The sequence below is a fragment of the Papio anubis genome, unplaced genomic scaffold (genome assembly GCF_008728515.1).
Source record: "Papio anubis isolate 15944 unplaced genomic scaffold, Panubis1.0 scaffold1294, whole genome shotgun sequence".
In the NCBI taxonomy this organism is placed as follows: Eukaryota; Metazoa; Chordata; class Mammalia; order Primates; family Cercopithecidae; genus Papio; species Papio anubis.
Genome location: NW_022161241.1, coordinates 1 through 12,108, shown reverse-complemented (window position 1 = coordinate 12,108; position 12,108 = coordinate 1). Strand labels below are relative to the sequence as shown.

The 12,108-nt window shown below is 51.0% G+C and overlaps 2 protein-coding genes across 4 annotated transcripts; both read left to right on the top strand.

The window, feature by feature from the left end:
- Positions 1-1,723: 1,723 nt before the first annotated feature.
- On the top strand, positions 1,724-3,362 carry GHV (growth hormone variant). Its single transcript, NM_001173130.2, has 5 exons — positions 1,724-1,838; positions 2,055-2,215; positions 2,426-2,545; positions 2,639-2,803; positions 3,059-3,362. The coding sequence occupies exons 1-5, from the start codon at positions 1,829-1,831 to the stop codon at positions 3,254-3,256; spliced, it is 654 nt and encodes a 217-aa protein (NP_001166601.2). The 5' UTR covers positions 1,724-1,828; the 3' UTR covers positions 3,257-3,362.
- Positions 3,363-8,899: 5,537 nt separating this feature from the next.
- On the top strand, positions 8,900-10,566 carry CSH1 (chorionic somatomammotropin hormone 1 (placental lactogen)). Of its 3 annotated transcripts, NM_001173532.2 has the most exon segments (5): positions 8,900-8,972; positions 9,234-9,394; positions 9,620-9,739; positions 9,833-9,997; positions 10,255-10,566. In NM_001173532.2, coding segments are annotated over 5 exon segments (654 nt in total). In that variant the 5' UTR covers positions 8,900-8,962; the 3' UTR covers positions 10,453-10,566.
- The last annotated feature ends 1,542 nt before the right edge of the window (positions 10,567-12,108 follow it).

Sequence of the window (12,108 nt, the reverse complement as noted above, 5' to 3'; positions counted from 1 at the left end):
GGCTCGCGCCATCTCACTATTTTGGGAGGCCAGGGAGGGTGGATCATCTAAACTCAAGAGTTCGAGACCAGCCTGGCCAACATACTGAAATCTCGTCTCTACTAAAAAAGTACAAAACTTAGCCCGGCATAGTGGTGGGTGCCTGTAATCCCAACTACTAGGGAGGCTGAGGAGGGAGAATCACTTGAACCAGGAGGTGGAGGTTGCAGTGAGGCAAGATTGCGCTACTGCACTCCAGCCTGGGCAACAGAATGATACTCCATCTCAAAAATAAAAATAAAAATAAAATGAAGAAACTAAAATAACTCAATAACTGAGTAGCACCACACTACCTGCTCTGGAGAAAGGACTTTTTTTTTTAATCTGTTTTGAGATGGAGACTCGCTCTGTCACGCAGGCTGGAGTGCAGTGCTGACTTAACTCACGGCAACCTCTGCCTCCTGGGTTCAAGTGAGTCTCCTGCCTCAGCCTCCCACTTTTACAGGCTTGTGCCACCACGCCCAGCTAATTTTTGTATTCTTAGGAGAGATGGAGTTTTGCCATGGTGGCCAGTCTGGTCTTGCACTCCTGACCTTAAGTGATCCACCCACCTCAGCCTCCCAAAGTGCTGGGATTACAGGCATGAGCCACCGTGCCCGGCCTGGAGAAAGGACTTTGAATAACACAATGTGGGAAGAGCAAGGTTGTGGAGATCTGCTGCCCTGGCTGAGGTAGCTCATGCAATCAGTCTCTCTCAGCCTCAGTGTCTTGACCTGTGAAATGGGATGATAATAACACCTCCTTCACAAGACAAGTGGCAGGTCTGACGTGAGAATGCACAGGCAGGCCCTTGGCAACTGGATAAGCTGTATACAGCTCTGGAAAGGAGGGGGAGAAAAAAGAGGAGGGGCTTCCATGGCTGGAGAGGGCATCTTTCGGCCTGATGTGTTCTGAGTTTCAAAGCTGGGAAAGACACTCAAACCTTCCAGAGCTCTTCCAACTTTTCGATTCTCTGATAGTTTCAGGTCTAGGGGAGGAAGCGCTTGTGGTCCGTGTCTGTCCCCGGGATATCTGTTTCTTGGTTTGCATCTCTGCTGCAGGTCCAAGGAGCTGGGGCAATACCATGAGTCTGGGTTCTTCATCCCCAGGGACCTGGGGTAGCTCTCCGCCCCTCCACCGCCCGCCGGAGGCTCAGGGAAAGGGGAGAGCAAAGTGTGGGGTTGGTTCCCTCTAGTGGTCAGTGTTAGCACTGCATCCAGTTGCCTCAGGCGGGCCCAGGAGGAGTCAGCAAAAGTGGAATTCAGGACTGAATCGTGCCCAGAACCCCCACAATCTATTGGCTGTGTTTGGTGCCTTTTCGCAACACACACATTCTCTCTGCTGGGTGGAGGGGAGACATGTGAGGAGGAGGAAAAGGATAGGATAGAGTGGGATGGGGTCTGTAGGGGTCTCGAGGACTGGCTATCCTGACATCCTTCCCCGTGTTCAGGTTGGCCACCATGGTGTGCTGCCAGAGGGCACCCACCTGCTCCTTAAAGAGAGGACAAGTTGGGTGGTATCTCTGGCAGACACTCTGTGCACAACTCTTACGATGCTGGTAACGGTGAGAAGGGAAACATGACAAGCCAGGGGGCATGATCCCAGCATGTGTGGGAGGAGCTTCTAAATTAGCCATTAGCACAGGTACATCAGTGGCCCCATGCATAAACGTACAGAAAAACAGGTGGGGTCAAGCAGCAAGAGATAAGGGGCCAGGGTATAAAAAGGGCCCACAAGAGACCAGCTCCAGGATCCCAAGGCCCGACTCCCTGAAACACTTAGAGTCCTGCGGACAGCTCACCTAGCTGCAATGGCTGCAGGTAAGCGCCCCTAAAATCCATTTCTGCACGATGTGTCCTGAGGGGAGAGGCGGAGCCCTGTAGATGGGACGGGGGCATCTCAGCCCAGATATTTGGCCAATCTCAGAATGTTCCTGGTCCCTGGAGGGAGGGAGAAAAAAAAAACAGCTCCTGGAGCAGGGAGAGCACTGGCATCTTGCTCTCCATTCCCTCTGTTGCCCTCCGGTTTCTCCCCAGGCTCCGGGACATGCCTAATTCTGGCTATTGCCCTGCTCTGCCTACCTTGGCCTCAAGAGGGCAGTGCCTTCCCAACCATTCCCTTATCCTGGCTTTTTAACAACGCTATACTCCACGCCCATCACCTGCACAAGCTGGCATTTGAAACGTACCAGAAGTTTGTAAGCTCTTGGGGAATGGGTGCACATCAGGGGTGGCAAGAAGGGGTGACTTTCCCTCGCTGGGAAGTCCTGGGAGGAGACTAAGGAGCTCAGGGTTGTTTTCTGAAGCAGAAATGCAGGCAGATGAGCGTACGCTGAGTGAGGTTCCCAGAAAAGTAACAATGGGAGCTGGTCTGCAGGGTAGACCTTGGTGGGTGGTCCTTCTCCTAGGAAGAAGCCTATATCTCAAAGGAACAGAAGTATTCATTCCTGCGCAACCCCCAGACCTCCTTCTGCTTCTCAGAGTCTATTCCGACACCCTCCAACAGGGAGGAAACGCAGCAGAAATCCGTGAGTGGATGCCTTCTCCCCCAGGCGGGGATGGGGGAGGCCTGTTGTCAGAGCCCCCGGGCAGCACAGCAACCGCTGGTCCTTCCTCTGCAGAACCTAGAGCTGCTCCGCATCTCCCTGCTGCTCATCCAGTCGTGGCTGGAGCCCGTGCAGTTCCTCAGGAGTGTGTTTACCAACAAGCTGGTGTATGGCGCCTCGAACTTCAACGTCTATCTCTACCTAACGAACCTAGAGGAAGGCATCCAAACGCTGATGTGGGTGAGAGTGACCCCAGGGGTTCCCAATCCTGGAACCCCACTGGCTTCGAGGAGTGAGGGAGAGAAACTGCTGCCCTCTTTTTAGCAGTCAGGCTGTGACCTAAGAGAACTCACCTTAGTCTTCATTTCCTCTCGTGAATCCTCCAAGCCTCTCTCTACACCCTGAAGGGGAGGGAGGAAAACGAATGAATGAGAGCGGGAGGGAGGCAACAGTGACCAAGCGCTGAGCCTCTCCTTCTCTTCCTTCACTTTGCAGAGGCTGGACGACGGCAGTCCCCGGACTGGGCAGATCTTCAAGCAGACCTACAGCAAGTTTGACACAAACTCGCACAACGATGACACACTGCTCAAGAACTACTGGCTGCTCTACTGCTTCAGGAAGGACATGAACAAGGTCGAGACATTCCTGCGCACCGTGCAGTGCCGCGCTGTGGAGGGCAGCTGTGGCTTCTAGATGCCTGGGTGGCATCCCTTGTGACCCCTCCCAATTGCCACTCCTGGCCATGGAAGGTGCCACTCCAGTGTCCAACAGCCTTGTCCTAATAAAATTAAGTTACATCATTTTGTCTGACTAGGTGTCCTTCTATAATGTCATGGGGAGGAGGGTGGTGATATGGAGCAAGGAGCAGGTTGGGAAGACGACCTGTAGGGCCCACGGGGTCTATTGGGAACCAGGCTGAAGTGCACTGGCACGATCTTAGCTCACTGCAACCTCTGCCTCCTGGGTTCAAGCGATTCTCCTGCCTCAGTCTCCCGAATAGTTGGGATCCAGGCATGCGCGACCAGGCTCAGCTAATTTTTGTATTTTTGGTAGTGACGGGGTTTCACCATATTGGCCAAACTGGTCTCCAACTCCTGACCTCAGGTGATCTGCCCAACTTGGCCTCCCAAATTGCTGGGATTACAGGCATGAGCCATGGCGCCCTTCCCTGTCCTGTCATTTTAAAATAATTATACCAGCAGGAGGACGTCCAGACACAGCATGGGCGACCTGGCCATGCCCAGCCCAGTGGACATTTGACTTCTCTGCTTAGCACTGTCCTCTCATGTGCTGGGTCCACTCAGTAGATGCTTGTTGAATTCCTGGGCCTAGAGCTGTGCCAGCTGCCTCGTCTTGTCACCTTCTGGCTTATTCCCTCCCTCCATATCTTACCTATTTACCTCATGGGAATGTTTCGAATTCGAAATTTCTATTTTACTGTTACATATTTACTTGTTTGCTATTATCTCTGCTGCCAGTAGATTGTTAGCTCCAGAAGAGAAAGGATCATGTGTTTTGTTTATCTAGATATGCCCATCTGCCTGGTACAATCTCTGGCAAATGTTATAGACAACAACTACTTGTGGAATCAGTGAATGAACGAATAGAAGAATGAGTGAAAGAATGAATAGACGAAAGGCAGAAATTCAGCCTCAGGCTGGGCACAGTGACTCACGCCTGTAATCCCAGTATGTTAGAAGGCCGAGGCGGGTGGATCACAAGGTCAGGAGTTCAAGACCATCCAGGCTCACACGGTGAAAACCCATCTCTAAAAATACAACATATTAACCGGGTGTGCTGGCGGACAGCCTATAGTCCCACCTACTCAGGAGGCTGAGGCAGGAGAATGGCGTGAACCCGGGGTGGGTAGAGCTTGCAGTGAGCTGAGATCGTGCCACTGCACCCCAGCCTGGGCAACAGAGCAAGACTCCATCTCAAAACAAAAAGAAAGAAAGAAAGAAATCCAGCCTCAAAGAGCTTACAGTCTGGTAAGAGGAACAAAATGTCTGCAAATAGCCACAGGACAGGTCAAAGGAAGGAGAGGCTATTTCTAGCTGAGGACACCCCATCAGGAAAGCACCCCAGACTTCCTACAACTACTAGACACATCTCGATGTTTTTCACTTCTCTATCAATGGATTGTCTCCCTGGAGAATCATCCCCAAAGTGAAATTACTTAGCACGTCCGGTTAGGTAGATCGTTATGTACTTCTTGGTTGTTCAGAGATCATCAACAATGCAAACAATACCCCATCAACACACAACAGTGCCTGCCCCTCTCCTCCCCAAGCCTTCCGAGGCCCTTTCTCCCTGCCTGAACCCTCTCTGTGCCTGAACCCCCCACCCCCTGTGCCTGAACCCCCCGGCCATATCATGTGGCAAGCTTAAGGGTCCAACGAGATACAGGAAGTGAAACATGATGTACTGAAACGTGCAATACAAATATGCAGCATGATGTGCCTCGGTTCACTAAACCGAGCTACGCTGGGTGGTTGTTTTCTACCACTTTCCTTAATGCCTATGGACACCTCATTCTGCTGCTGAATTCCTCATGTTCAATTCCCCCCATCTTCATGGAACATCCTCTGTGCAGGGACTTGACCCCTGTCCTGCTAGCTTTGCACTGAGGCAAGTTCTGTCCATGCCTAGTAGTGCCACCATCTTTACTAGATGAGGTTTCTAAAGATCTTGGCATGGAAGGAAAGCCTGGGGGCCTTGGATAGGCCTTGGATAGTGGGAGAGCTCAAGGCAAGCCACCTGATCTCTTTGAGCCTCAGTATCCTCACTCACATCCCTATGGCTCAGTAGAGTGCCAAGCACATGGTGGACATGCAGAAGTATTGATCATCTTCCTCACCTCCCCTAGGAGAGCCCTTGGGAATCCCCACATAATATTCCCTGAAGACCTTAATCCAATGAGCTGAGTAATTGACTCAGTACCGAACTCAGAAAAAGGACATTAGAAGCCAAAAGGAGGTAGAGTATGTCCCAGTACGATAACCAGCCTCTGATCTCAAGGAAGAAAGAACAGAGCTGCAGGTGGGAAGTGTGCGCCGCAAATCACCAAAGTGGGAGTGGAAGGAGAAACACCAGTCCCTGAGGCGTCCCTAAGACCGGTGAGTATGGCTTCGAAAAATGTGATTGTCCTCAACCCCACAGTCTTGAACCTAACAGGAGATCCCAAAGCCTGAAAGACACCACCTTAGGATCAACAGCAGATCTGCGACATTCCACAGCAGGCAAACAGAACCCTAGAGTTAGTCAAGGTTGGACATAGGAAGGGCTTCCAAACACACAGAGAAATTCATTAATCCTAAATTATAAAGGGAGGTTCTTTAAAAGGAACCAAGATGATTGTGAGAATATCCTGAGCTTTTTGTCTTGTTTTGTTTTTGTTTTGATACAGAGTCTCACTCTGTCACCAAGGCTGGAGTGCAGTGGCGTGATCTCAGCTCACTGCAACCTCCATGTTGCGGGTTCAAGCAATTCCCTGCCTCAGCCTCCTGAGTAGCTGGGATTGCAGGCGCCTGCCACCATGCCCGGCTAATTTTTGTTTATTTAGTAGAGTCGGGATTTCACCATCTTGGCCAGGATGGTCTTGAACTCCTGACCTCATGATCCACCCACCTCGGCCTCCCAAAGTGGAGGGATTACAGGTGTGAGCCACAGTGTCTGGCCTATCCTGAGCCTTTTGAGGCTGAAAGCAGAGATGCGAAGCCCAGCCTCTCCCACTGTGTCGCGGAGGCTCTTGTTCATTAGTCTCTCAGCCTGCAGGGGAGCCAGAGTCTGGCCCAAGTGATGCCCCAACAGTGGGCCACTTCCCAGAACTGTCAGGAAAATCCCAAGTCTAATTCCAAAAGTTTGATTTTTTACCCCAGCAATGAATGATGATGGACGTGGTCTCCATTGCTTAAGGCCCTGGGAAGATCTAGACTACAGAAAAGGATCACCGACTTCTGCCCACACCTGTGGGCCTCAGTTCTTCCCTCTGGTTCATAGTTGCCATGGTAACCCTTTGTAAAGTTGTTTCCCCAGGGTTCCCTGGAGTCCTCTGAGTCCACCGCGCTCTGGGGTCAACAGAAGTGGAGGGTGACAGAGACGCTCCCATTACCCTGGCTGCCTGCGTGTTCCTGGCAGTAACCCGTCTAGGGAGCCTCACCACCCCTGTGCCTATCTGCAGAGTTGTGCAGTGGTCCCTAGTTAGGGCCCCTGCTAGGGCTGATTCCTAAGGGAGACTGGAGACTTCTTCCATGGCCAAAAATCCACATCTAAGTCCCCAACACTGGCTAAAAGACCCTGTCATGGGGTGCCGTCAGTCCCAATTCACATTGGAGGAAGGATGGTGGGGGAGGCAGAAGCTAAGTGGAGCTCAGGGACCCTCCTCCATTCCCACCTGGCTCCTCCTCTTTGCTGGTGCTGGAAGGAGCATGGGGAAAGTGGTGTCTCCACCCTCCTTGGCCCCAGCTTTCTCAGAGCTGGTATCATTGATGACACCCCTCTTGGATCCTCCCGCAGCCCTGCCTGGAGAACAGCCCACAGCCCAGGGCCCTCCCAGCAGATGATGAGTCTGGGCTGCTGGTCAGGTAATCTTCAGGAATGACGGCAGAAAAAGGAGGTCTGTCTTCTGCTCAGGGGGGAGACGGCAGGGCCCCAGCATTCACATCCTGGGCCACAGGGCTGTGGGTTTTCAATGTTGGTTGCCAACACCACAGCCAACCACTTCTAGAAGCGTTGCTTGTTTCCTTGCTTGTGTTTCTACAGCGTCAAGTGCTAGATGCTCTTAAACTCAGCGGGGGATGATTTTAGTGCCCGTGAGGATGTTCTTTCCTGCTCTCACCTCTGGGGGCATCTGATGCTTGTGACCTCCAGATGGTATTGAAATAGCCCCAACTCTGGGCACCAGGAGACAGGAGGCTCAGTCCTGGCCTTCTCTGCCTTCGCCTTGTCCTGCTGTGAGTTTCTACAAGGCACCCCATGCCACTGGGCCATTCTCACCTGGGAATAGAAAGAACAAAGCTGCCCCTTATGGAAAGACAAAATGAGGCAAAGGCCCTTGTATTTGGGCAAGTCCCTGCACTCAGAGGATTTAGAAGCTGAAATAACTGGGTTGGGAGCGGTGGTTTGCGCCAGTGATCTCAGTATTTTGGGAGGCCAGGGAAGGCGGATCACCTAAAATCAAGAGTTCGAGACCAGCCTGGCCAACATACTGAAACCCCCTCTCTATTAAAAAAGTACAAAACAGCCCGGCATAGTGGTGGGAGCCTGTAATCCCAGCTACTAGGGAGGCTGAGGAGGGAGAATCATTTCAACCCAGGGGTGGAGGTTGCAGTGAGGCAAGATCATGCCACTGCACTCCAGCCTGGGTGACAGAATGAGACTCCATCACAAAAAAGAAATAAAATAAAATAAAGCAACTAAAATAACTAAATAACTGAGTAGCACCACACTACCTGCTCTGGAGAAAGGACTTTTTTTTTTTTATCCAGGGCATCTTTCGGCGTGATGTGTTCTGAGTTCCAAAGCTGGGGAAGAGACTCAAACCTTCAAGAGCTCTTACAACTTTTAGATTCTCTGATGGTTTCAGGGCATAGGACGAAGCGCTTGTGGTCCGTGTCTGTCCCCAGGATTTCTGTTTCTTAGTTCGTATCCCTGCTGCAGGTCCAAGGACCTGGGGCAATACCTCAAGTCTAGATTCGTCCTCCCAGGGACCTGGGGGAGCCCCCGCCCCCGCCCCAAGGCTCAGGGAAAGAGGAGAGCAAAGTGTGTGGTTGGTACCCTCTAGTGGTCAGTATTAGCACTGCATCCAGCTGCCTCGGGCTGGCCCAGGAGGAGTCAGCAAAAGTGGAATTCAGGACTGAATCCTGCCCAGAACCCCTGCAATCTATTGCCTGTGCTTGGCGCCTTTTCCCAAAACACACATTCTCTCTGCTTGGTGGAGGGGAAATATGCGAGGAGGAGGAAAGGGATAGGATAGAGAGTGGGATGGGGTCGGTAGGGGTCTTAAGGACTGGCTATCATGACATCCTTCCCCGCATTCAGGTTGGCCACCATGGCGTGCTGCCAGAGGGCACCCACCTGACCCTTAAAGAGAGGACAGGTTGGGTAGTATCTCTGGCTGACCCTCTGTGCACAACCCTCACAGTGTTGGTGACGGTGGGAAGGGAAACATGACAAGCCAGGGGGCATGATCCCAGCATGTGTGGGAGGAGTTTCTAAATTAGCCATTAGCACAGCCGCGTCAGGGGCCCCATGCGTAAACGTACAGAGAAATAAGTGGGGTCAAGCAGCCAGAGATAAGGGGCCAGGGTATAAAAAGAGCCCACAGGAGACCAGCTCCAGGATCTCAAAGCCCGACTGCCCGAACCACTCAGAGTCCTGTGGACAGCTCACCTAGCTGCAATGGCTGCAGGTAAGCGCCCCTAAAATCCCTTTCGACACGATGTGTCCCGAGGGGAGAGGTGGCGCCATGTAGATGGAACGGGGGCACTAACCCTCAGGTTTGGGGCTTCTGAATGTGAGTATCGCCATCTAAGCCCAGATATTTAACCAATATCAGAATGTTCCTGGTCCCTGGAGGGATAGAGAGAGAAAAACAAACAGCTCCTGGGGCGGGGAGAGCATTGGCCTCTTGCTCTCTGGCTCCCTCCGTTGCCCTCCGGTTTCTCCCCAGGCTCCCGGACATCCCTGCTCCTGGTTTTTGCCCTCCTCTGCCTGCCTTGGCTTCAAGAGGCTGGTAGGGTCCCAAGCGTACCCTTATCCAGGCTTTTTGACAACATTATGATCCAAGCCCATCGCCTGCACCAACTGGCCTTTGACACCTACCAGGAGTTTGTAAGCTCTTGGGGAATGGGTGCGTGTCAGGGGTGGCAGGAAGGGGTGACTTTCCCCCGCCTGGGAAGTCATGGGAGGAGACTAAGGAGCTCACGGTTGTTTTCTGAAGCGAAAATGCCGACAGATGAGCATACACTGAGCGAGGTTCTCAGAGAAGTAACAATGGGAGCTGGTCTCCAGCATAGAGACCAGCAGTCCCTCTTGGTGGGGGGGTCCTTCTCCTAGGAAAAAACCTACATCCCAAAGGAAAAGAAGCATTCGCTCATGGAGAACCCCGAGGCCTCCTTCTGCTTCTCAGAGTCTATTCCCACACCCTCCAACATGGAGGAAACGCAGCAGAAATCCGTGAGTGGATGCCTTCTCCCCAAGGCGGGGATAGGGGAGGCCTGTGGTCAGAGCCCCCAGGCAGCACAGCCACTGCGTGTCCTTCCCCTGCAGAACCTAGAACTGCTCCGCATCTCCCTGCTGCTCATCCAGTCGTGGCTGGAGCCCGTGCAGTTCCTCAGTAGTGTGTTTGCCAACAACCTGGTGCATCACACCTCGGACAGCGACGTCCATGACCTCCTAAAGGACCTAGAGGAAGGCATCGAAACGTTGATGGGGGTGAGGATGGTGCCAGGGGTCCCAAATCCTGGAACCCCACTGGCTTCAAGGGCTGGGGGAGAGAAACACTGCTGCTGTCTTTTTAGCAGTCAGGCCCTGACCCAAGTAAACTCACCTTAGTCTTCATTTCCCCTGGTGAATCCTCCAGGTCTTTCTCTACACCCTGAAGGGGAGGGAGGAAAATGAATGAATGAGAGAGGGAGGGAGGGAACAGTGACCAAGCGCTGAGCCTCTCCTTCTCTTCCTTCACTGTGCAGAGGCTGGAAGATGGCAGCCCCCGGACTGGGCAGATCTTCAAGCAGACCTACAGCAAGTTTGACACACACTCACAGAACGATGACTCACTGCTCAAGAACTACGGGCTGCTCCACTGCTTCAGGAAGGACATGGACATGGTCGAGACATTCCTGCGCATGGTGCAGTGCCGCACTGTGGAGGGCAGCTGTGGCTTCTAGGTGCCCGCGTGGCATCCTGTGACCCCTCCCCAGTGCCTCTCCTGGCCCCGGAAGGTGCCACTCCAGTGCCCACCAGCCTTGTCCTAATAAAATTAAGTTATATCATTTTGTCTGATTAGGTGTCTTTCTATAATATTATGGAGTGGAAGGTAGTGGTGTGAAGCAAGGGGCAGCTGGGGAAGACGACCTGTAGGGCCTGCAGGGTCTATTGGGAACCAGGCCACTGAAATATAAGAGATTTGGTTGTTCCTGTGCCATAAGAAAGCTGACACATCACTGCAGTCTGTTACTCACTAAGGCCATTCCACCAGGTCAGTGGTCCCAGTTTACTGGTCATAGCTCAATGGTCATCCCAGAGATGACTTGAAGGCATTTCTTCCTCCCCCACCATCACGAGCAAAACCAAACCTGGCCCCCCAGGAGTGGGAAGAAATGAAAACAACATGGGTTATTAAGTGCAGAGGCAAAAACTTCCCAACAGGTGAGGAAACAATATAATAGAATTACTTGTGTGCAGAACAACTTTAGGATCAATATTCCTTAAGCCCAACTACTTTTATGAGAACAATGCAAAAACGAGTTGGAGACATACAGAACCAGAGCATTTGGGATCTCAATTAGGGCAAGGAAAGTGGAAGAGAGATTTTATTTGGGGTTGCAAATGCAGTGACAACAGGTACCAGGAAGATAACAACGTAAGCAATGAGGGTTGGATGGAATAGGATAAATCCCAGAGGACACTTGCTTTCCTTTGGGGGATGCAACACAGAGGGGTGAGAACCAGCACAATATGCAGCACTTAAGCCCCTGCTGAGGTAGGACCCAGCCAGCCTGTCACCATCAGGACTGCAGGGACAGGGCTTCCAGACCTTCTGATTCTTTAAGACAGCTAGGACATCCAGACTTTTACATAAAATCTAACATTTAAACATTGGAAACACATATCGAAAATATAATAAGGGCAAAAATTAACCCAAACACACATGGTCTCCAAGCTGTCTGTGAGCAAGTTTGTTCTGAGAGATGCTGATTGGGGAACTTGGTGTAAGGGAAAGAATCAGAAAAATTTGGTTTTTATGTAATTTAGTGCTCTTGAGTAAATTACTTGACCAAGCTGAGATAATAATATATTGCTTTACTAGGATTATGAGAGGATTAAACACCATGACATTTTGACATATTATAGTACTCAAGAAATTGTAGTTATTTCTGCATTGAATTTTTGGATGTTTTGTGTTTTCTAATGGAGGGTCTAAATACCTGCTGTGAAATTATATTGTTTTCCTTGGCAATTAGGAAATAATAAACTTCTCAGATGTTTGTTATTTCCAAATAAGCACTAAAGAGCGTGGTTAGTTCTTTAAAGTTAAGAGTTTACTCTCCCAAGCACTTTGGCTAAGTGACTGGTGACCTATAAATCCATACTAAGAGGCTCACAGGAACTCTAATATCCAAAAATGATTTCATGAAGTCAGGAATTATTCTGCAATGCAAAAAATCAACCCCCTAATTAATCTTCTTTGGAAGTTCTGATTCTTATTGCTATAATAAATTTTCTTGATAACAAGATCCACTTGTGTTCATTTTTGGCTATTTTACAGTTAATAATTCAGTCTTTGGGAAGTGGTTGAAAGCTGAAATAATCAGAACTCTGGA